Raw genomic sequence first — 24,968 nt, 5'->3', positions numbered from 1 at the left:
CAAACCCAAAATATCCAAACTTGAGTGATCTACAACATTAAATTTCAAAAAGAATTTGATTTGACCATATTTCCACCTAACAGTGCTGCAAGGATTCCTAAAGATAACATAACAGCTCACCATATTTCCACCTTTTAAATAGCATCGGGTAGTTTAACAACCTTGTTTCTTTCATGATTCCCTTCCCCGATGCTAAGACCTATGGTGTCAATCTCCAAAAGATCAAATAATTACTTAAAAATCGTGTAAAGAATCTTGCTGATATAGTGGTTTTTGAAGATAATAAATAGCTATAATTTGTTAATTTCATTACTTTTTTATGTTACATATATATATTGATCTGTTTCTGGTAACCATGAGTGAGGTAGTGCTATGAACTTATAAGGTATAATTTGATGAATTGATGTCAAGTCGATTAGAGACATTAGTCTATTGTAAGGCTGGCATTTTAAATGTCAGAAATCTTTTTTCTTTTTGGTCGCGGCTACAAACTATCAAATTCTTGTATGCATGTGCGGTGAAATCACTAATTCTAAAAGATAAGTGGCTTGCTGATTCAATTGCAGCCGGTTCTGCGTTATCACCTGCAAAGTAAGTTCTTTATTATCGTAGTTTTACTTGCCACTTGTTAATTTTAGGCTAGGTTTTATGTTAAAAAGACAGTTTCGTTACTGCAATTGCCTTTTTGAGATTTTAGCTTCATCTGGAACTTTAGAAATCAGGTTTAAATATGGTTTTAGTCTCTACTATACTGGAATTTGGGATATAATCCTTTAACTTTTCATATAATTTGGTCCCTCTACTTTTATAAAGTTATGAACATGTCCAAATTGATAACACCGTTAATTGCTACCATTAAATTGATGACGTGCATTCTTTTTTATCATTCTAAAATAGCCTTGAGCATTCCACTGACATAAATTTATCATAGGTTGCTATCGTGGTGTTCATGATAAGGTTGCTATCGTGGGTATAAACAAATATAATTTGCAGTAATCCATGATAAGAAGGTGGATTTGACAATTGATTCAAAGTTAAACTTCAAATGTGCCATTTTCTAGCCTTCTAATCAATATTCATGCCTTTTTTCTCTGCCGTCTATTCATTTTTCGGACTTTTATTGTCAAGTTCATTCCTCTATACTGTTTCTGATGGAAACTTCAATTTTTATTTATTTTTCCTGCAGGTACATGGTTCAACTCCATCAACCAGAAACTACACCTATCAGAATTAGGAAACCTGTACGTCATGATAACAGTGCCTATATTTTTAATGGAATAGGAGTTATGCTTCATGGGAAGCCTCATTTCTGCACCAAAATTGCAAAAGTAATCCAGGTAAATGTTATTTTCAGTTTCAGGTTTTAACGGACTAGTTAGTGCTGACACCTTGCTTCTATTTGATTATTCTTGTTGTAGCACATTATTTCTTTCTTTCTTTTTTTGGATAAGAATTGGAGGTTAAGCACATTATTTCAGTGGTTCCTACATATATTAACGCCTGTTCTCACAAGATTATCTGCTATTTGTTGATTCTTTATTGGACAACAGACGCGTAAAACAATTCTTCCAAACACCTTTTCTGTCGGTGCAAATTCATCTTCAAAGAATTGATTCATATTTACAAGCAATATTGGTTTTAATGATTAAATGCTGTTCGTCGGTTCGTATTTGAAGAACGATACTTTGCAGTTTACAATTTTTTTTAGTTTTTACACCTGTAAGGCATTTAGGCGTTCTTGTAGGAGGGTTCAGTTTATATAGCAGTTTTCTAGTCTTATTGGGAACTTGATAGATTCTTCAACACTTGGGTTAATGTAACCAAATTTATGTGTGCTTTTGGCTATTGTTTCATCCCGGTTTGAGTTATTCTTAAACATGCCGCTTTTAAAGATTTCAATTATATTTGATCGTATTGGTGTGCCATATTCCCATCTTTGTACATGCATCATTATGCTACTGCTTACATTTCATCTACATTCTATAATCCAAAAGCCATTCAAAGTTCCGTGAGTTGCAAAAGCTGCTTTATACTTGATGTGAGTATCATGTAGTAGTATTTGGGGTGCTGAAAATCTTGTTCCAACTGCAACTTATTTTCCACCTTTTTCTTTTTTTAGCTTCCGAGCTTGTAGATTTTAATATCCTTTTCTTTCACTTTCCTCAAAAGTCAAATACTATTACCATTTTCTTTTTGGGTTGGCTAGCATGGAGGTGGACGCGTTTTTGGAACTCTCCTTTGGTTAATTCAAAATCTTGATTCTGAGAAAATATCCTTGGCTGTGATCTTTTCTGAAGGTGAGAATAGGGCATCACGTCACCTACGACAATGTGCTTTAGAGAGAAAGATACCCACTGTGGTCAGTGTTTTTTTGCCCATTCCACCTTCATTGTAAATTTATAATCGTGTATGGGTCTATTATCAAGGGAGGCCGTTTTCGTAACCATGGACTGGTTCACCAATTATATTAATCTCTTACAGAGCAACATCTTTTGCAAAAGATATTTAGCCGTTCCATTCAACCTTTATTGCTCTGTTTTCTCCTCGTTTTAATTTTCAGTTTTATGTATTTATATATTGCAGCCAAGTAGCTGGATTGTAAGGAGCTTGTACTCAGGGAAGCTTCTTCCTTTCACCGAAAAGAAGCTAACCACTTTGCACGCTGTCGTTTCTCCAGACCTTCCGGTTTTCTGATAATTGGAGTCAAGAAATTTGATCTATGCCATCAGATTTTTACATCAGGAACAAACCTTCTCTTCGTAGCTCAAAATTTGAATTATTAAGGTGAAACCGTAATAGTGGTCTTGGTCTTTAAGAGTGAATGATTCCCCCTTTTTGAATCTTATTGCCCAACCCGAGATCCGAGTGCAAACAGAATTTCTTGGAAAGTAACTGTTTCATCACTATAGATGGCCTCGGTTTGATGTTGTGTTTCATCTTCTCTCTCTATGCTGCTCCGAGGCTTGATCTTAACCTAGTGCGAAGAACATGAATGTCAGAGCTCGATGATTGCACCATCCATCTCTTTGAAGTAGCAAAATATTAGGATTACCAGCACCATGTACGACGTCGAGTTAGGATTGAGGGTAAAGCTTCATTTTAGATGGCCTCCTGTATTCAAACCTAGTAGAAATTCAGACATGGTAAAAACACTGTCATCTCCTTTGATAAGAGAAGGGAAGCCATTAAATTTCAAAGAAGCAGCTAGTGTAGTTCTTCGTTCTTTCACGGTTTCATTAGACTGTTTTCTATCAAATTGCTCTTTGCTGGTTATCCTATAAGCTATTTCTCCCATTTCTCTTGTGGGATACATTATAAATAAGATGAAATCCCATAATAACTCTAATAGCAATGATCAACTATGCTTGCTGTCGTCTCTGTTTTGCAGGGGCCGAAACTGATCACCGGTTTGGAGAAGCATTTTGCAGCACGGGTTTCATCGTAAAAAAGAAGGATTGGTCCGGCAGATTGGAAATTGTGAGAAGATATCTATTTCGTTTATGGGATGGGATTACAGAGATCACCAAGAGACATACAGCATGGCCTAAAATTGATGCACAATTATGTAGTTCATTGTGGAATTCTCTTGAAACTAGGTTACTTGGTTTGTTTCAGTCTTGTAAAACGTGTTATAAGGTGTGAACAACCAATTTATATGAACAAAAAGAGGCTTCTGAAGTAACACCGGAAGTGTATAGGAAATGAAGGATGATAATTGATTAAATCGATTTTGTTTCGATTATTCGATTTCGACAATAAAATTATTTCGTTTATTCGATTGTTGATATATAAAAACTGAGGAAATGCGAAAAGAAATTCGGAATTTTATCATAAAAATTCCGAGTTCTAGACTAGAATTGTTTACCACAAGGAAAAACAATAACAAAAGCACAAGATTCAATTTCAAAGATCAGGTAGGCATCTGGAATCGACAAAGCGGACAGAGATTACTCTTCTCCAACCAGCTTAAGATGCAGAGTTGATGATATACATGGGAGCAAGGCATTTGATTAGCTTCAAACCCATCCGATATCTCTTCCAAACAAATAGCACACTGCATGTTGCCATCAACTTCAACATCCTTCAATGATCCAATGGCTCCCATGCTTGCACCCCTCGCTTCCTCGTCCTCCTCCGATGCCCATCTTTCCGGACCGAGAGTGACGATGATTGGTATGTTCTTGCGTTTCTTGTTACGCGTTTCGGTCATAGCCGAACGTGCACATTCGATGATCTTATGCATCACCGTGGCATGAAGGCTAAAAGGTACACCCATCTGCGAAAGCTTGCTACATATAGCGGACCACGATGTGCCGGCCTGTGTTAACTCGTCCTGTGGCAGGAACAGCCGTTGAACGGTGGTCGTGTTATGGCAAACGATGTTAGCAAAGATTTCGATCAAGAACACGGGACAGAGTGACGGATCATGTTCACCATCGTCTTCACCCTCAATCTGCCATGCCTCACATTGATAGTATGACATTGTCTGCTGGAGAAGAACCAGATGAAATATACTACAAGGCAAATTATAGACAACCCTTGGCTAAGAAACCAAAACCCTACAAAAGATTATATGATGGGTTCGAGGGGTACCGGTGCAGTCAATTTTCTAGAAATTTCAATTTCTTATATAGTTTATATATTGTTTTGTATTTTGTATTGATAATCTAATTTTATGCCTCTAAAATTTTATAATTTATACCCTTCGTTTCCAATATAACTCCCTTAAGTTTGTATCTCATAATATAAAATCTTGCGCTCGTAAATATTTCAATGATATTTTATTTAAATCTTTGTTGGTTGGTACTCATTAAGGTAGGTTTAAGTTACAAATCGCATAACCAACATTTGGAGAGGAGTGACTTGTAAGCTAAAAAATAGAAAGGTAGGTAGTAACTTTGCTCACCATTATTAGGTTTGGAATTGAAATGTATTGATTAAGGAGTTTGAAGAGGAGCACAGTAATTTTAAGATATGGTTGGAATTATAATGGTAATTAATAAATGTGATTAGGATATTGAGGTAAACATATTTTTCAAAAAGTTTTTTTAAAAAAAAAGTAAAATAGATGATTAATGTAAAAGTAATTACAAGTTAAAGGAAAAGTAATTACAATTTCATCTAGATATCTACAAATAATTTATGAAAAATATTTTTAGAAAATATAATTCATTTTATATTTTTTAAAAAATATTTTTAATATAACAAATATATTTTTATTTTCAAAATCTATTTCAGTAAAAACAAATGTACTTCTAAAATTATGTTTGTTCGATATTTTTTGGTTAAATAGTTAAAGGCAAATGTTAAGGCTTTCTAGCCTCTAACTATTTGCATTAGTTACAAGTGCAACAATAATGATAGTTTTTTCTAAGTGCAACAACAATGATAGCTTTTGTAGCCTTTGGGAACTCTTTATCGTCATTTGTTCGATGTTGTAAGGGATCAATTCTTCTCCTTCATCTTCTGCTCCAATGGAGACAAGTCGGAATTTTCAAAATGCGGATGGATATTGACCGAATCAGCATTCCCCAATTATAATAGAAAAAAAACGTTTAACACCTACTTTAAGCGGAAAATCCTTTAAACATCTAAAATTAACTTTAAATATAATTTAGACGTCTAAAGCCCTTCTATTATGTTTAAGTAATTCTATAATATTTTCAATTTTTCTCATATCTTAAGACTTGATGCATGATTTAGTCCCCAACCTATATTTTTTTTCACTTAGGTCTTTTTACTTTTGATGGGAGAATTGATGCAAAAAATTTTAGTAATAAGCATTTTTTTTATATATATCTTAGTTATTCTTAGAATATATATTATGATAGTTTTCAACTACAAATATCCTAAGCACTATGCCAGGGCCTTTTCATCCATAATATTACATATTGCACAAGCGTTGGATTTTGCTTTTATTTGTAACCATCCATTCATCCCTCCAAAGCAATCCCTCAAATTACAAAAATTATTGATTTTGGCCTTTGCAATGCACAATCTCATGTACCAAAAACACGTTTCCGAAAGGACGTCTTTCCTCGGGGTATTTGCCGGAGAACACTATTTGTTCGTTCCGAGTCCTTTCTGTGTTCCTTTGTTAACCTACAATATTTTTGTTGTTTCATGCCATATAACAACATAATTGGAACAGCATCATCACACTCAACTTGATGATTTACCTCTTAAAATCGGCATGCATCACGACGTCTGCAAACCTGTATTGTCGCGTAAAACCCGAAATTAGCTATAAAATGAAACGCAATCAACTGTTTGTGTGTGCACATTTTCAAGGAAATCCGAAGCCAAGAGATTAACTCTGTAGATAAAAGCAATAGTGGACGTCCATTTGTTTCATTGTAATACAAGTGTTGATGCCGACATATACAACAAAATATAATATCATCTGGTTTTGTTTTTAACCAGAGACGGGTCAGAGAGGGCAACATCATCGTCAAATCATTGTTGCCGAATATCACCCAAAAAAATTCCCACAATAGAAGAACGTATAAGCATTCATGAAACATGTCATAGGTATAGTGTATCCCAGGTGTTGATTGATAATATGTAGGTTCAGCAGTTGACATAAATGTTTTATGATAACGATTGAATTAAATTTAAAATTAAATTGATAGAATGTATAAATATTGAGGACCAAATGTATACTTATATCAAATTTTATGAACCTCATTACCTCCTCTATTAAATATTAATGGCTGGTGACTTAATTAGCAATACGTAAATAACTAAGTAACATGATTGAAACAATTGAAAGATCGGTTGTCAAAATGAAAAAGAGTAATAATTAAATGGTCATGGGTATAGTTTACCTAAAAATAATATCAAATTAGAAATTTTCAAACTTCATCTTTCTCATAGTCTATGATTGTTCCGATTCTTCTTAAATATATTATATTACACAAGTTATCCATGATATTAACACCATGAAGACCAAAAAAAATAGTATGCATAGATTATTTATGTTTAACTATTTTTTAATTTTTCAGTAACTTTAATAACTATATTACTAATACTTTACATAGTTAGATGATCAATAAGAAAATTAACACATAATTTGGTGCTTAAATGTGTAGTTAACCCAGAATTTATTTTTAAAAATTTCAAATAAAATATTCATAGTTTTATGATATCTAAATCCAGATTTAAATGGTTGCCTTAAAATTTAAATTCATTTATTACTTATACTAAATTTGATTTAATATTCAAATATTATTTTTAACGTAGATGATATTACTTTAGGAATCATTCAATATTTAGATTTAACATATCTAAAAAAATTTAAAATATATAATAGATTTGAATATTTGAATATAATCTTTTTTATTATCAAAATCAATATATTAAAAAAATTTAAATACATAAGTAGATTATTCCATAACAGCAGTATGTGCAACACGAATACATGATCACAGTGTATGTCCTTCATCACTCTCGTAGCATATGTACTTCCGCAGGGGCATCGATGTATTGAGGCTAATGAGATGACGATGACTTGAATGAGTTAAGCCAACACCAATCATCTGCCATTAGAGTTAAACAATGGAAAACTTCTGAGAGAGAAACCAAAATGATTAATATGACTGTGGTAATAGTGCTATTACGATCGTTACGGGCATTGTGATTGTAAAATAACAGTTTCGAATGATATCTTTACTATTACGTAACAGCTGTTATTTCGAGGACCGCTATTTAAATGTTTTGTTGTCGAGTTGAGCGGTTTGTGCACGCGATTCATCTTAGAACAATGACGACAAGGAGAAATCAGTGGGAAGCTATAATTCTTGAATCCAATAACAAAAGGGTGATAAATCTTTTCAAAAGTGAGAAAATGAGCTGCTTGAAAACTGTTGCCAGTGGATCACTATATGAATAGAGATGAATTCAGAGTATTACATAAGATGTACATTTGATTTGTATTTGATGAATTTTATTTTGATATTATTTTATAAGGTTGACTCTTTAAGAAAACCGATTCGGTTTAGATTAGATCTTTTTAAAGAGGTTGGATTAATCGAGTTCAAGTTTAGAGTGAATTTTTTTTACTCGATCTGAAATAATATTATAATTATTCTTTTAATTTTTTTCAATTAAATCTTTATTTTATTTAATAAAAACAATATATATATATATATTTATCGAATTGAATCGCTCTGGTATGAATTTTTACTCTAAAAATTAAATCAAACTTTAGATCAAATAAAGTCTTCCTAAACTCAAATCACATCAAGTGAAAATAAAGAGTTATAATAATTAAGTAGAGTTTGAAAAAAATCAAAAACCCAACCTTGTCATAATTGTCCCTAATGGTAGGGATGATAATTCATTCTAAAAAATTTAAATTTTTATGTAATTTAAATATTTTAAAGGTAAAGTATATAAATGGTTTTCAAACTATAGAGCGATGTTTTGTTGAGTCCATTGACTATTAAAAGTTATAAAATGATCATCTGACTATTCATATATTTTAAACTCGTCATTTTCTATTAAAAAAATTAGCGGTCGTCTTAGCTCGATACCTACTAATTGAAATATGATAAAATTTATTTCTACTAACACCTTCGTTGTTTTTAAGTATTGGTTCGACGACATAAGCACTAGCTCAAAACATAATGTAAAGAAAGACTAAATCCACAAAATACAACTCAAATAGTTATGAGATTAGATTTTATCATATCCTAATGAGTAGACTAACGTCCAGTTCAAACAATCGCTAATTTTTTTAACGAAAAATGATGAACTTGGAACATATGAATAGTTGAGTGACTATTTTGTAATTTTTAATAGTCGGGACTCAATAAAGCACTATCTTATAATTGAAAAGATCATTTTGTAACTTTCAATAGTCAAAGAACTCAACAAAGCATTACCTTATAATCGGGAGACCTTTTTATACTTTACCCTGTTTCTATTAATGACTTAATTTTTTTTATTAAACTAAGATGATTACAAAGTAGTATTTATTTTAAATTAATGACTTAATTCTATATCTTATTCTAAAAAATAGATTAATAAAAAATATAATTTCAACTTTATCCTAAAATAATGACAAGTTGTTAAAAAAGGGTTAAAAACTAGAACGTATTTTTAATATAAAAATTTATTTATTTTATACTTAAATATAAAATAAGTATTCAAAATATTCCTTATATATATATATGTGTGTCTAATGTATTTTTTTTTACTCATCCCAGTATCTAACGTTACAAACATTACCATTTTAGGTGTTCAAACCGTCAATAACATTAATTTTTTCCATTACGTGAAACATGTCATAATATGATGATTTTGAAATTTATTTATTTTTAAAAATATTACAAATATTATTATGTTTATAAAAAAACATTGATTTCTCTTGAATTATAAAAAAACTTAAAAAACTCATAAAATCCTCAAATTCTAACCTCAATCACCGTCATTTACCTTTTCGACCACGATCATCGTCGTCGACATGATCCCTACCATCCTCTTAGCATACGTTGTCGTAGTTGTCGTTGATTAACCATTGAAATCGTGTGAGATCACGATTTTCATAATAGGGTTCATGGGGTAAAACGTCGATTCACTGTCGATCAGTCACAATTTCACAGAGATTTTGATCGTCAAGGGGAGGTGAGGTCGGGTGAATCTTCATTGACTGCAAAGAGTGACGATCGACATAGATTTAGAGATTAAAATGACAGTTTTCAAAGTTTTGAGATTATTTTAATTTAAAAATATATATATATATATAATTATATTTTTTTAATTTTAAATAAATTTTTTAAAATTATCAAATTGCAAACACTTCCATTGATGAAAATCTAAAATGTTAGCGTTCATAGATAAATAAAAAAAAAATACTTTAATCACTTCTTCGTTTTGCACATTATTTTATATTTAAGCCTTATTTTATGGTATATATCCAAATTACATAATCATTGATTTCAACTGACACGTGTACTCACGATACACGTGTAAATCCTTGCGATCTGTCATTCCCTCGGGCCAAGCTTTAATCTAAAATCACTATAAAATTCCCCCAAATTCATCCGAAATCATTTTCAATTCACACCGAAATGCAAAATCCCAATTTTCTAATACCCCTTTTGTTTTCGATAGCAATCCCAATCCTCTTCCTCAGCAATTTCTCAGCTGAATCAACTTTCTGCTCTGACTCAATGGCGACAACCACCACTTTGGGCGGAGTCCGCCCTTCCCAGGAATCCCAAAACAGCGCCGAGCTGGAAAACCTCGCTCGCTTTGCCGTCGACGAGCACAACAAGAAAGGAAATGCGATGGTCGAGTTTGTGAGGCTCGTGAAAGCAAGCGAGCAAGTGGTGGCCGGGACGCTTCACCATTTGACGTTGGAGGCTATGGATGCCGGCAAAAAGAAGCTTTATGAGGCTAAAGTTTGGGTTAAGCCTTGGATGGACTTTAAAGAACTGCAGGAGTTCAAACATGCTGGTGACGCTGATGATTCCCGTTCTTTCACCGCTTCGGATCTGGGAGCCAATAAAGGTCGTTCATTCTCAGCTTTTTTTAATTACATTTTTTAGTAGTAGATTACTGGGTTTTCTTTGAAATGAAGATTCATTGATTGCTGAAAGCGGATTAAAATAGTGGAGATTTTTTTAGATGTGTTCTTTGTTGAAAAATTGTGGAATTTATGTTTTTGTGAATAGATTAAAGTATTTATAATATCCTTTAAAAACTAGGGTTCTTATTGATTGTATGTAAATATATAACACTGTTAGGGAATTAGATATGATTACTTTTAACAAGTAATTTAGTCTTATGTATAGTTTCATTTGTAACTTTATTGACAATTTGTATCTAAATTATAATCAGGTGTCCCTGAGCCAATGCTGCAAGCTGTGGCCACGGACGATCCTGTAGTTCGGGATGCTGCGGATCATGCTGTGAAGAGCATACAACAGAGATCCAATTCCATGCTGCCTTATGAACTTAAAGAAATCGTTCATGCCAATGCCGAAGTAAGCATCAAACAACTTTTCCTATTCCCTTGTTTCGTTGTCTTGTTTTGAATGTATGGTTGTTTAATGTGATCCAAAGTCGGAACTCGGAAGTAGATATTTACTGCATCCTGTTGAATGTGGTGTTTGAGAATCTTACAACTGTTGGAGCATATAATGTAATCATTCAAGGGCTCCAAATTCATGTATATTATTTTCGCTTCTGGAGAAGAATAGTTGTTGCAGGTTTGATGATTGAGAATGTGTTGTACGATGTTTTATAACCATCATTACATGCTTAATTCTTTGATATTTCATGAAGAATGGTTATATTAGTAAGTCTCTTCATATTTTGTTGAACGCCCGTGTACATCCTCTCTGTTCAACCAATATCGTGACATTCGTTTGATAATATGACCCTTCAGAGATTTTTCAGTTGCGTGGAAAAAGTTATCAATGAGCTTCTGATTCATCATCATTTTTTTTTTGTTGTACTCTAGATTCTGTTTGAAAATTTTGTTAACCTTTCAAGGTGTTCAGGGTTTAGTTCAACTATCAATTCTAGTTGACAATCAATCAAGCATTCGGTTGAAACAATCTTAAACTCAATTCTTTGTGAAAGCAATTGTGGTTTCGTTTGGGTGCTAAGTGTCTGAATTTGCAAATAGGTATTGGAAGATTCTGCTAAACTCAACATGCTTCTGAAGTTGAAGAGAGGAGACAAGGAAGAGAAGTTCAAGGTGGAGGTACACCAAAAGAGAGAAGGGACTTATCATTTAAACCACATGGAGCACGACCACTCTTGAAAGCTAATGTTATGGTAAATTGTTAGAGTTTGAATCTAAAAATTACTTAAAACCTATGTTTGTAAGAATGTTTTTCTTTATAGGGATGTTTCTAATCTTGAGAATAGTTAGGGTTTGATTGTAGAAATAGTTTGAATCTAGTATCATGTGCTCACCTTTACTCCTCTGTCAATCCTATGTCTGTAAGAATGCTTATCCTTTTATGAATGTCGCTAATCTTCGGATTATGTAACGACCTCTTGAAATATGGTGTTTTTCTTTGCAGTTTTTTTGGTGCCATGGACAATGTTTTTAAGAATCTAACATTTTATATAAATCCTCTAACCTTCTGCCGAGCTGATGGCGAGACAGATACATATGACCACTTAAATCTTTTTATATGAACGGAAAGGAGAAACAAGAAGGAATACAAGCATTCTCAAACAACCTCCTGGAAATAATTGGATCATCAGCTCTGTGCACAATGCAGTTTATTGGAATTTTGGTTGTTGGAATTGGGTCAATGCATAATACATTGGAAAGCATGTGTTCTTTTTTTTTTTTTTTTTTGTAAAATTTATCATCACTTTGGCACATTTTTCTATTCTACACCTAATTGAACTCATGAGAAAAATAACCAATTAAACCGTTGTATTAAGTGGAACGATAGTTAACTGGTAATCGAGGGTAACAGAAGGGGTAAATCAATTTTCCCCCCTTTAAGTTCTCAATTGAATGCACATTACTCATGAATCAATTTTGTAACATTTTACTAGTTTAGGTTTGGAATTGGACTAAAAAAGAAGCGTTGTATTAGGAAAAAGTGTCAAGCTGAGGTACTAAAATGCTCAAAAGAAAACAACCACATTAAGAAAATGTCGAATTCGTATATTCTTTTTTCTTTTTTAATTGATAGAAACTGTTAAAAATTGAAAATATCTAAAATTATAAGAGTTTACAAGTAACATTGTAAACAAAATACATATATTTAACATTTTCCTATAGCATTTAACTTGTCACTTTAGATCATATAAACACCATATATGAAAAAGGTTAAAAATTCAACTAAAAGACTCGAACAAAAAATAGATATCAACTAACTCGTGTATCCAAATTTAGTCTGATGGTCCATAGCAAGGGAGATAAATAAAATTTCAAACAAGTGTTATCTTGATTAGTTTGTGGTGTCATCAAATCCAACTCTAAGTAAATATAATAAAAACGATCAAATGACTGAGAAAGTAGACAAAAAATGTGCTACAAAGGTAGAAAAAACATGCTAAAAAATTATTCTTATTAAAAAACTAAAAGGAAATAAAGAAAAAAGAGAACCGACGGTTGACAACTAGTATCAATATCGTTACCTCCGCCGACTAAACAAAATTGAAGAAAACAAAATTGAAGAAAACAAAATTGAAGAAGAAAAAGTTTATTTGATATGTAAAAAAGACAAACTCTAAAGAAAAAAAAAGGAAGAGAGCGGCCAGGTTAATTTTATAGTAATATTTTATAGGATGAACTACATGTTTAGTGATAAATTATCACTTTTGTTTTACTTTAGTCACCTAACTATTTTTTAAACCATACTTAAAGTTATGTTTTGATTTTATTTTGGTCACCCATTGTTAAAACACTAACAAAATTGTTAATGTGTCATTATGATGAAATTTAAATAAAACTAAATCTAAATGTTAGGTATGGCTACAAAGTAGTATCTATTCTATATACTCTCAACCATTTGACAATGAACACTCAATCACCCTGCTGCAATCGCTGGTGCTCGAACTCGTTATCTTTGGGAATAACAATCATTCCTTTAATCACTGAGAAAATTTGATTCATGCCATAGCTAAATATAAATGGACAATCATTATAATGCATTATGAATTTGGACCATACAAGAGCCTATATTGTAAGGTTTTGAATTTCTTCTCGTAGTTAAAGGGAAATGTTATCTTTATAAGAGGTTTTGGATTCGAACAATTACATAAGTAAGATGTATGTGCGTTGTTAATGGTAAAAAAAATTCTAAGCATATATTATTTTATAATCATCTCAGACTATTTAAAACAACATCAATATATGAATCGAATTTGAACCCAAATAAAATTTGTTATTGGACGAGTGGCACGAATGATATATTTATTTAATTTCAGGGTTCATGTCTTACAGTTAAATTAAGGTTTAGAGTGTACTAACATAGGTATTGAATTCACGAAAGAAATCAGATTCCAGCTTCAATTAAATTTTGATTAAATTTGAGGAAGAACAGCTTGATGGCAACTAGGTTTTCAGACGAAATTGGGTAACATCTTAAATGTTGCTATAATTTACTTTTAACCACCTTCCTTCTTATCTTTAACGACAGTAAAATTAATTAATGACTTAAATCTCTATTCCCCTAATTTATACCTTCTAAACTCCTGTTTCCTTACTTGCGAATCACACAAATTAGAGGAACTTCATTGCCAAATTTAGATTAAAACTATATGTAGTATATACTTTATACTATACATTTTAGGATAAATCAACTTTTACATCGTGAATTTGACAACTGTTTTCGATTTGGTCCTTAATATTTTTTCTCCCGATCCACGTCAGTCTCTGGACTAGGGTTTTTTTGGTCGTTTTAATGATATAACAGCATCAGATACTGCTTATATCACAACCTTATGGTGTTGTTTTATCAAAAGGACTAAAATGTAAAAACAAGTTGTCAAGTTCAGAGAATGTGAAAAAAAATGAAGGATAAAGTTGAAAAATTACCAAATTTAGTGATTAAAAGTTGCTTTATCCTTATATTTTTCTTAAAACTCGTGTTTTAGTCTAACTAATTTACGTAGTAAAAGGTGGAATTGAGGAACACATCCTTGAAATTGAGATTTAATGCAATTGAACAAATTGATAACGTTTACATAACTTTTTGTTTAGTCTCAAATAAATCAAAAGAAAACCATGGATTTATTACTTTCAAATCAAAGCATATAGGAGTTTGATCACCATTCTTAAATGAGGTAAAATATACACGTGACCACCTAACTATGAGAGATTCTAATTTGATTATCGATCTTTTAATTATGTCAATCAAACTACATAATTATTTAAATAATATCAATCAAGCCCTTTGTCATTAACATTTGACATAAAAACCAACGTTTGAGTTAAATAATATCAATCAAGCCATTTGCCATTAATTTTATTGAATTAAAATAAAATTAGGATCAAGTTGATATAACGAGTATTGAAGATAAAATGTATGAATATATCAATTATATTAGTTGCCAAGTCAATCATTCTATCAAATATTAGCGACATGTGACTTGATTAAAATAATTCAAATAACTAAACAGTTTAATTAATAAATTTGAAAGAATAGTGATCGTATTAAAAGTAACTGGTTACGAGTATAATTTACCCTTTTAAATAATATCCACATTAAATTTTTATTATATTCTTTTTAATGAGGTCGAGTTTTAATCATAAATTTGAAGTTCAGTTATTAACCTCTACAAACATTTCAATTATCACCAAATTACACGACTCTTTAATAAAATCATGATATTTTTAAACAAAAAATCATGATTTTTATGGTAAGTTAGGGAAGATAGAAATTAGAAAGAGCAAATAGGGGAGTTGTTACTATATAAACTACATATATGGGAACTTCTCTGTTACATTCAAACAAAGTATACATAAATGCTAATTCATGATGTATATTTAAAATCATTAAATTTTACATATTATAATATATATTTTATTTACTATAAAAATGGTATAATTTCTAAGTAGAGGTAAATATCCTTGATTTTATATGTAAACATTAATTTGGTAAAAGATTCATGCATGAACGTTCACCAAATTTAATTTAATCGTTTTATAGAAATTCCACCTATTATTTAGGTAGTTGTGCTCATATATTACTTTGAACAATAACATTAATTAAGAAGAATTTTATGGAAATAATAATAATAATTCTCAAAGGTATCAAAATCTGAACAAGTGCTTAGTGTGTTTCTAAATCTTGTGTTAAAATGATGCAAGTAACAAAATAGTTTATATTTTAGATCACTAAACTTAATTTTAATTTTCATTAGATCATAAATCTTTAGTTTTAATTAAATTAAATTATTAATTTTTATTATTAATAAATTAAATCATTTATACTGATATCGTTAAATAATTATAACGAACAAAATGAAATTGACGCTGCATTTAATATATTTTCATGATTATCAAATAAAGTTTAATTAAAAATTTAAATAATTTTTTAAGTTTTATCAAACATCTTATTTCAGTAAATTCAAAAGAAAAAGAACTAATCTTTTTATAAATTATAACATAAAATTATTTAAACTCTTAATTAAACATTGTTTAATAATGATATATAAAAATATATTAGATAAAAGTCTCAATTCAGTTTCGTTAGAATTATCTAATGGTGTTAGTAAGAACTACTCAATTTATTGATAATAAAAATTAAATGATATAATTTAATTAAATTAAGAGTTTATGATCTAAAGAAAGTTAAAATTAAATTTAATGATGTAGAAGGTAAAATTACCTCACGTAAATAATTCATACTCGGATTTCTTTCCATAATTGCATGATATTACATAAATTAAGCCCTTGATGTATGAATATATATCATCACTCTCAGTATTTCACATAAAATCAAGAAATTTATAAGCTGGCAATGGTTACAATAGTTGAAGATCTTGCAGAACATTCAAGCATATCAGCAGACATGGAAGGATCGGTTTCACAGTCGAAAACGAGTACCGAAATTGAATCGAATCACGACGGTTTGCTTGATCTGAAGCTCTCGAGTCATGATGGCGGCAACGGAAGTGATTGCACCATGGAACGACGCGAATCAAAGATCGAACTCGATATTTTCGCCCAGAGGAACCCTCAGGGTGATGATCAGAAAAACAAGGGCTTCTCATGCAACTTTTGCAAGCGAGTTTTCTCGACATCTCAGGCATTAGGGGGACACCAAAACGCTCACAAGCAAGAACGTGCCTTGGCCAAGAGGCGTCGGCAAGGGCTGATCGAAGTGAACACATCTGGCACTTTCAGTCCCCCAAACTTTGCCTATCATTCATTTTCGTCCTATTCTTCCAACCCTTTTCACGGATCTTTCGACAGATCAGCCCTCGGGGTTCAATTCAACTCCATGATTCGTAAACCTTCGCACCCGTGGCCGACGTCGTTATCTCGACCGTATCATCTTCCCTATGGTTTATCGTCTCGGAAACCCCTAATGAGCTTTTTACAGCCAAGTTTAAGCTTTAACAACGGTGAACTTGGAATCTCAGGACCTTCAACCAGTGCAGTAAACAGGGCTGCTGCAAGTGCAAGTACTACTGTGAGAACTGATAATCAATACAAGGATGGTTCAGAAATTGATTTATCCCTGAAGCTTTAATTATTGTTTTATCGCTCTTTTTTTTATTTTAATTAATTTGGTTCATTGTTGTAATTGCGTGTGCCTACAGTCTAAATGTTTATGGTTGAAAAGAGGTAAGTGATTTGTGAAATTCAGAATATAATATTTGCATATTTATTAAAACTGTGCATGGTTTGGACAGTTAAATTTTATTTTATCCAAGTTCAAATGTTGTTATCATTATTCGAAAACTAATATTAAAATATAATTTATAAAATTGATAAAAATGTTATTGGTTGTAATGGAATGGGAAATTGGCTTTATGAAATATATTCTTTATTATTTTTTAGTGCGTAAAATGTTTTCTTTAGGTTATCAAACCCGAATTCTTCTCTTAACCTGATCAAACCGGACCTGGAAATCCCTCAAAAAATTTCTCTGGCATCCATTCAATCTCTAAATTTCAGCTAGCCAAAAATTGCTCTTCCAATCTCTAAAAATCTGACTCTTCCTCTTAATGATCAAGTCTTTCCCTATTTAAACTCAGTGAACTAACTACCGCCAACACACATTACAGCTACACAACAGAAAAGCACTACGCGAATGGGAGCCACGACTTCAAAAAGAGAAGTAAAAAATGAAAGAAAATTTTTGAGACTTTTTAAGGATCTAAAATGATCAATGATGAAACTATCCGCATGACAGATTTTTGAGGACCCAACAAAATCGAATTACCATAAAAAAAATTTTGACAACTCGACGACTTTACTGATGATCATTTTGAGAGTCGAGCCTCAAATTATAGAGATTATGTTGCCCCAAAAAGAGGTAAAGGCCAACAAGTAACCTTTAGAAATAAAAAAACTTTTGTAACAAAGTTATGGAGATTGTTTTATATGAAGTTATTCTTAGTGTCAACATCTTTTAAAAAGAAAATCATCCCTTACATTGGAAAAGAGTGTTGGTCCATAAATGGCCTCTAGAAATTAGCATGAACCGGAAGACTTTCTTGAAGAAACAACTTTTTTCGAGCCTCACACTCTAACTGCATATCGGTAAGAGCCTCGAGGGACACCAATTCTCTAGAAGCAATGACAATCACGGATTCAAATTCCATTGGCAGCCCAGCTAAAACCACACTCACCTGTTCTTGTTCCGGAACAGAGCTCCCAGAAAAATTAAGAATATCACAAATGAGCTTAATCTTATCTAGATATTCATTAATAGTAAGTCCACATTTCTTTTGCGTATGCAAACTATGCCGAAGTGCAGAGGACTTGGCACTAGTGCAGGCACCAAACATTCTGTTGACTGTATTCCAAAACACTTGGAGAAGCAGTGTGAATTGAACTGGTCAGAGTCGACTCGAACTGCTACAGTACAAAACAATCAAAGGAACAATGGAGGGGTACTACTTACAACAAAGCTAGACTATGCCCCAGTGAGTACAAAGGTCTAAATTTGTGCTATCTGTTCTGTTAGTATCTCTATTACTTAGAAGAGATCCAATTATATCCTTAATAGCATAGACAATTTCTGGTTCTGTTCTGCAACTTCCTCTGAAGGTCCTACGATTCCTTTCCTCTCAAATGGTGTAGTTAAAAGCGCACCATGAGAGCTTCAGAATACAAGAAATCAGTTATTTACCTTTCCATGATGCGGTCGCCCACTCCAGCAGATTGTTCCATGTTGAGAAATGCTTGTTCAAACCAGACATTTGAAGGATTGATCTCCAAATGGATGTAGTCTTCACACACTCAGCAAAAAGATGATTTCTAGTTTTCTTTGCATCCGAGCAGAAAATACAGAGATCGCTGGTAACAAGCCCAAATCTTTGTAGTCTGTCCCTAGTGGGGAGACGATCCAAAATAACCATCTAGGAAATTATGTTGTACTTCGGGACATGGAGAGGGTACCAGATCAATTTATGTAAAGGGACTTTAGTGTCTTTAGGACGTATCTCTTCCCAAATTTCTTTTGTACTTTTTGATGCTGAGATTAGAACTAATTTAGCAACACTTCTGATTTTCTGCATTTGCCTGAAGCACCAGCTTGCACTAGGATGTTCATCCATGGTCCAGAAATCTTGCTGTTTAATTATGTAATTATGGATCCACGCAACCCATAGTGAACCTTCCCCCGCGAGTAGCTTCCTGGTAAGATGAAATAGGCATGCCTTATTCCATGTCTTTATGTCCTTTAGTCCGAGGCCTCCTTCAGATTTAGGCTTACAGATTTTCCCCCAACTCACCCTTGCGCTAGTTGCAGGAATGTCCGAACCTTTCCAGAAAAATCTGGAACATAATTGTTCAATCTTCTTGATAATGGACTGAGGTAAGACAAGCTGTCTGCACCAAAAATTTGCAACACTATAGAGAACGGTTTTAATAAGCTCAATTCTACCTGCATAGCTCATCTTCTTCCTAGACCATTGATGGAGTCTGCTCTTGATATTGTCAAGAAGTGCTCGACAATCTTTTTCAGTTAGTTTTCTTGTGACAAGTGGAACCCCCAGGTAGCGAACAGGCAGTGTACCATGTTTAAAACCAGAATAATTGATGATAGAATCAAGATTATTAGCAGAGATACCAGTAGTGAAAATCTCGCATTTGTTTGCATTAAGCTTCAAACCTGAATACTCATAGAAACAGTCCAATGCAATAATAACAGCCATAACATACTCAAGGTTTCTTTTGCAAAAAATTAATAAATCATCAGCAAACGACAAGTGAGTAAGTCCAATTTTTTTGCATTTAGGATGAAAGGCAAAAATCCCTCTGATAGCAGCATTATCGAGAATATTAGAAAGGATGTTCATTACCAGAACGAACAACATAGGAGATAGAGGGTCTCCTTGTCTGATTCCCTTAGCTCCCTTGAAATATCCAACCAAGCTTTCATTGAGAGCAATGGAGTATCTATCGTCCGTATAGCAAGATACAATCCATTCAATGACTAAAGGAGGTAAATCCAAAGCTTTAAGAACAACATGAATGAAGTCCCAATTGATGGAGTAGAAAACTTTTTGAAGATCAATTTTAAGTGCACACCTCGGCGAAATGATCTTCCTCCCATATCCTTTAACAATTTCCTGAGCGAGAAGAGTATTGTCAACAATACTCCTGTCTTTGACAAAGGCAGATTGATTAGGAGCAATAATCCTTGGCAGCATATTTGTCATTCTATTGACAAGAATTTTTGTGATTGTCTTGTAAATAACTGAACAACATGAAATTGGACGGAAGTCAGATACTTTGCTAGGATTCGACTTTTTTGGAATCAAAGCAATAACTGTTGCATTAAAGGCTGGATAGATATAAGATTCTTGGAAGAAGTACTTAATAGCCTTAATAACTTCATTGCCCACCACTGACCAAGCTTTCTTAAAAAAGAGAAGTAAAACCGTCGGGGTCGGGGGCCTTGTCGTTGCCTTGACTGAAAATAACATCTTTGATCTCATCACTAGTAACTTCCTTGATAAGGTTTTCGGAATCTCCAAAGAAAGAAATAGGCTGCATCAACTCTTTAAGAAGTGTAGGAGGACATTCTTTAACATTAGGATCCTTGGAGCCTAAAAGATTTTTGAAATACTCTATTATTTCCGAGGAAATTTCATCAAATGATTCTAGTTTTTCCCCCGACTGTTGACAAGGGCCCTTATAGTTTGTCTCTTGTTCTTTGTAGCAATGATTGAGTGAAAGAACTTTGTGCATTTGTCACCCTCCTTAAGCCAATGCAATTTAGCCTTTTGTTTTAAAAACATGGACTCAACTTCTTGTAAAGAGTTGAGCTCTCTCTGCAACTCAAGTTCTTTTCCTATGGAATCAACACCTCTTAAAGTAAGAATTTGCTGCCTTTCGAGTTCTTCTCTTTTTTGTCTAACTCGAGCCGTGATGTCACTGAAGTAGTCTTTATTGAGCTGTTTAAGATTGACTTTGAGACGTTTAAGCTTTAAGAATAAAGACTTCATAGGATTGCCTTGTGCTGCCATACTCCATGATTGACTAACAATATTAATAAATTCAGGATGAAGAGTCCAACAATTGAAGAATTTGAAGGGTTCAGGATGACTAACACCTTTTAGCTTACACCTGTTGATGTCTCTTTTTTCTCTCCAAGTTTTAACATGAATTTTGAGTAAGGAGCCGTACTTTTCCCCATTTCTTGTACGAGAGCAGAGGAGAGTACGTTTCCTGTTCTATTTGGGTCTGATGCCGTAGACTCCAGTCCACCAATGAGTTGAAATAAATAGAACTTTTAATGTCTATCCATTTATATCTATTCTTGGCTTGCCTGTTTACTTCATTCCCCATGTGTACCTTCCCCAAACAGCCACAAAGGAAACCCATCTCAAGCTTCCATAGCTTGCACATTGTTTCTTGTGCTTCACAAACTGAAGCTACAACCACCAAAACTAATGGCGAAGACGTCGTCGTTCGATGATCCGCTGATTACCATCCTCCGATTTGGGATTATGAGTATCTTCAGTCACTTCAGAATGGTTATCTCGAGGTATGTATGCTTGTGTGTGAATGTATACGACTCATTTCTTCCCTATGTGCTCTTAGGATGAAGGAGCAAGTAAAGTCAAGGAAGAAGTGAGGATGATTGCTGATAATGCGGTGGATCCATCCATTGGAGAAACTTCAGCTTATTGATGCCTTTCCAAGACTAGGATTGTCCCATCACACTGAACATGAGATAACCACCACTTTCAAGAATATTATAAACACCGATGATCCAAGCATTCTTGCACGGAAGAAACACAATTTATATGCTACAGCTCTTGAATTTAGGCTGCTTATACAACATGGATACCAGGTCAACCAAGGTAAAATCAAGAAGCCATAATGTAAAATAAGTGTTAAATTTGATTAAATAGTAATTTTGGTATTTATTCTTTTTTCTTAAGAATATTTTGCTGCCAATGTTTCTTTTTAGGACAAAAAGACTTTTAACGTTTGATTAAATAAACACTTTAACCCTTATTCTTTTTGTTAGAGCATTTTGGCCCTTACTCCCTTTCTTTTGGAGTATTTTGGTCCTCAATCTTTTATTTAGTACAAAAAGACCCCTAACGACATCATTTTATTTTAGGACAAAAAATGCCCTATTTTAGAGCATTGACCACTTGTTAGCAAATAATTTCTATTCGCAGAGGGAGCATTTTTACCCCAAAATAAACGTTATAGCCAATTTTCGAAATGCTAAAAAAGAAGAGGCTAAAACGAATTTTAATCAAATTTTAGAGGTATTTTCCTTTTGTCATTATGTCAAACAACAAAGATTAATCAAACTCGGATGTCTTAGTTTACATAATAATTAAATTCATTTTACATGTAATAAATGTTTTCTCTAGTTTCATGGATGAGGAAGGAAACTTTAAAGCAAGTTATCCCACGACTGCAAGCGACTGCTCAACCTGCATGCAGGCCGGGTTAGGACGTTGGAGGACATGTGTAAATTCTTAAAAGGAATCCCTTAAATCTCAATTATTTTTAAAATTTTTATTGAATTTCTAGATCTTATAATTTTCTTAGTAAAAATTGCAAAGCTTGAATGCATATATATAGGGAGATTGGTGATATTATTAACTCAAATCCTAACGGTGTGGATAGGAGATCATGAAGATAAGCTCATTTCTCGTAAAGTGGAGTTAGACTCAAAAAAAAATGAGAATTTTATTGTAATAAATTTATTTTTTTGGGGCCCTTACTATTCTGGGACGCTGTTCTGTCGCACAAGTTGTGCTGCCTCTAGCCCCGCCTCTGCCTGCATGAGGCTTCATACCTGTTAGTAGAAGGTGAAAAAAACCTGGAGAATGCAAGAGAATCAGCAGCTAAACTTTTCAAACAATGTTCGAAGCCGGATGACGACGACCGGTATCTTTTTGATGCTTGCTTGGAGCTTCCTCTAAATTGGAGGATGAAAAGGTTGGAAATGGAAGCTAGATAGTTCACAGATGTGTATGGGCAAAACAAGGACAAAATTCCCATTATTTTAGAGCCTGCTGATTTCAACTTAGTCCAAGCCATGCACCAGGAAGAGCTAAGATGTGCTTCAGCGTAAGTATATAAGTTAATGCTAGTTGCAAATTTACTCGTATATGGATACGAGTGAGCAGAGATTTAAATTGCGGTTGTAGTTATGTTTTTTGTTTCATTGTGTTTATTGCAATTGCAAAAATAGCATATGTTATTACGATCATTGCAGGTATTATGTTGTGCAATAATTGTTTCGGATGGCACTTTTCCCATTATATATCGGTTGCTATTATTCCAACCATTGTCGTTATTTAAACCCCTGGAATTTAGTATTTGTTCAAGTCAAGTCTAATCAAATTAAAAAATTTAAGTTCATCGAATTGATTGTCTTATTTTATAATTTAAACTTTATTTGAATCTTTTCCAAATTGAATCGTTCAAATTTCTTATTTAATTTAAGTATTGAATTGATATGGCATGTATTAAGATATTTAATTTATATCATGCTATTACGATTCCATCAAATACAAACCCAAAATTATATTGCGATCTCAGATGGTCAAAAATTATGGTCATGATCAAAAATTATTTTAATTATGTTTTGATTAAACGCTTCACACTTCAATCTATTGATCATTAATTTTTAACGGAGAATATCTTAAAATTTATTAAGAGAATGACATCTCATATAACATTTTGAATAATTATATATTTGGTCCTTGTTACTTACATATGATGTCAAATTATCCTTGTTACTTCATATCAGATCTAATTAAATTGTGACACATGTCTGTCTCTAATTGATAGTTAAATTTATAAATAATTTATTTAATTATTATCTAGAAAAAATCCCAAAAATTATGACATGTATCATTTTTATAATTTATTTAAAAAACTTAAAAATATTATTATCTAGAAAAAAATCACAAAAATTACTAAAATGTCAAAAGGACCCCTAAAATCCCTAAACCCACAGTATCAACTCTGTCGCTGGTCTCCCCGCCAACCCCCTCCGTCGGCCGCCTATCAATCGTTCGTCGGATTCTACTGCCGGCCACCCCCTTCTTGTCGCCCGTAAATCTCCAAATTTACAGATTAATGGATTAGTGGAGAAAATAGAGAAAGTTCAAAGGGATAAAAAAAAGAGTGAAAACCAAACTTACAGTGAAAGAGATGACAAAAAAATCTGATGAAGAAATATGAATGAAAGAGATTCGAGAGATGGCAAAATTAGCAGGGAATGGATGGTCATAACTGCAATTTGAGAAACGATTGTCTTCTTTCTTTGAATCTTCACACAAAGTAAAAATTCCAAATTTTAACTTTAACATTCATACAAAGTAAAAACATTTGAATCTTCACTTTCTTTAAGAAAGAAAATCCTTGAATCTGTGTTTGGGGTTGCAATGGGTAAAGCAAGCGTAAAGAGAGATGCAACACGGGTGATGAGTAATTTAGAGCAATATGCAGCAACATTAATTCCTTAAGCATCCAAATGGATCATGTCGTAGTCTTTTGGATTCAAAAACTTTGTAATCCCAAACCTCTTAGCTTCTTCGAATCTTCTCGGATTCAGATCAACGATGATCCTAAATGCCTTACAAATCCTTGCATCTTCAGCAACAGCAAGGCCAACGGCACCCATTCCAAAAACTGAAACTACAAGGGCAACGGTCGGTCACTAGGTGGTCGGCGACGAGTGGGTGACCGTTTGGAGAAGGTGTCGACTATTACCTGCAACGGTAATGGGTGTTTGAAATTAGAGACTTGAAAAAGTTTGGAATATTTTTTTAGATTTTAGATAGATTTTTGGGTTATTTTGAAAAATAATAATAATTTA

The 24,968-nt window shown here is 32.9% G+C and overlaps 4 protein-coding genes and 1 pseudogene across 5 annotated transcripts; 4 read left to right on the top strand and 1 right to left on the bottom strand.

Moving 5' to 3' along the window:
- The first annotated feature begins 403 nt into the window (after window positions 1-403).
- LOC120172848 lies at window positions 404-2,477 on the top strand. The gene is made up of 3 exons (XM_039180201.1): window positions 404-591; window positions 1,187-1,337; window positions 2,207-2,477. Exons 1-3 carry the CDS (start codon window positions 404-406, stop codon window positions 2,393-2,395), a joined length of 528 nt encoding a protein of 175 aa, XP_039036132.1. The 3' UTR covers window positions 2,396-2,477.
- A 1,433-nt stretch (window positions 2,478-3,910) lies between these two features.
- LOC120172847 (uncharacterized RING finger protein C57A7.09-like) lies at window positions 3,911-4,483 on the bottom strand. Its single transcript, XM_039180200.1, has one exon. The coding sequence runs from the start codon at window positions 4,481-4,483 to the stop codon at window positions 3,911-3,913; it is 573 nt and encodes a 190-aa protein (XP_039036131.1).
- A 5,528-nt stretch (window positions 4,484-10,011) lies between these two features.
- LOC120172811 (cysteine proteinase inhibitor 6-like) lies at window positions 10,012-12,161 on the top strand. Of its 2 annotated transcripts, XM_039180176.1 has the most exons (4): window positions 10,012-10,515; window positions 10,846-10,991; window positions 11,639-11,790; window positions 12,042-12,161. In XM_039180176.1, the coding sequence occupies exons 1-3, from the start codon at window positions 10,074-10,076 to the stop codon at window positions 11,774-11,776; spliced, it is 726 nt and encodes a 241-aa protein (XP_039036107.1). In that variant the 5' UTR covers window positions 10,012-10,073; the 3' UTR covers window positions 11,777-11,790; window positions 12,042-12,161. The 2 variants fall into 2 exon arrangements, with proteins under 2 accessions (XP_039036107.1, XP_039036106.1); XM_039180175.1 differs by having other exon boundaries at window positions 11,639-12,047.
- A 4,287-nt stretch (window positions 12,162-16,448) lies between these two features.
- Window positions 16,449-17,183, top strand: LOC120172846 (zinc finger protein 1-like). The gene has a single exon (XM_039180198.1). It carries the CDS (start codon window positions 16,449-16,451, stop codon window positions 17,181-17,183), a length of 735 nt encoding a protein of 244 aa, XP_039036129.1.
- Window positions 17,184-21,404: 4,221 nt separating this feature from the next.
- LOC120172845 lies at window positions 21,405-23,213 on the top strand (annotated as a pseudogene).
- Window positions 23,214-24,968: the final 1,755 nt, after the last annotated feature.

The sequence above is a fragment of the Hibiscus syriacus genome, unplaced genomic scaffold (assembly GCF_006381635.1).
Source record: "Hibiscus syriacus cultivar Baekdansim isolate YM2019G1 unplaced genomic scaffold, ASM638163v2 tig00111881_pilon, whole genome shotgun sequence".
Taxonomy (NCBI): Eukaryota; Viridiplantae; Streptophyta; class Magnoliopsida; order Malvales; family Malvaceae; genus Hibiscus; species Hibiscus syriacus.
This window is presented reverse-complemented; position numbering and strand designations above follow the sequence as displayed.

Bases quoted from the DNA above. Each gene is read 5' to 3' on its own strand.
- LOC120172848 (XM_039180201.1), top strand. From the start codon at position 404: ATGTCAAGTCGATTAGAGACATTAGTCTATTGTAAGGCTGGCATTTTA. The intron at 592-1,186 runs GTAAGTTCTTTA...TTTTTCCTGCAG, and splicing joins TCTGCGTTATCACCTGCAAA to GTACATGGTTCAACTCCATC. The intron at 1,338-2,206 runs GTAAATGTTATT...TGGGTTGGCTAG, and splicing joins AAATTGCAAAAGTAATCCAG to CATGGAGGTGGACGCGTTTT.
- LOC120172847 (XM_039180200.1), bottom strand. From the start codon at position 4,483: ATGTCATACTATCAATGTGAGGCATGGCAGATTGAGGGTGAAGACGAT.
- LOC120172811 (XM_039180176.1), top strand. From the start codon at position 10,074: ATGCAAAATCCCAATTTTCTAATACCCCTTTTGTTTTCGATAGCAATC. The intron at 10,516-10,845 runs GTCGTTCATTCT...AATTATAATCAG, and splicing joins GGATCTGGGAGCCAATAAAG to GTGTCCCTGAGCCAATGCTG. The intron at 10,992-11,638 runs GTAAGCATCAAA...ATTTGCAAATAG, and splicing joins TCGTTCATGCCAATGCCGAA to GTATTGGAAGATTCTGCTAA.
- LOC120172846 (XM_039180198.1), top strand. From the start codon at position 16,449: ATGGTTACAATAGTTGAAGATCTTGCAGAACATTCAAGCATATCAGCA.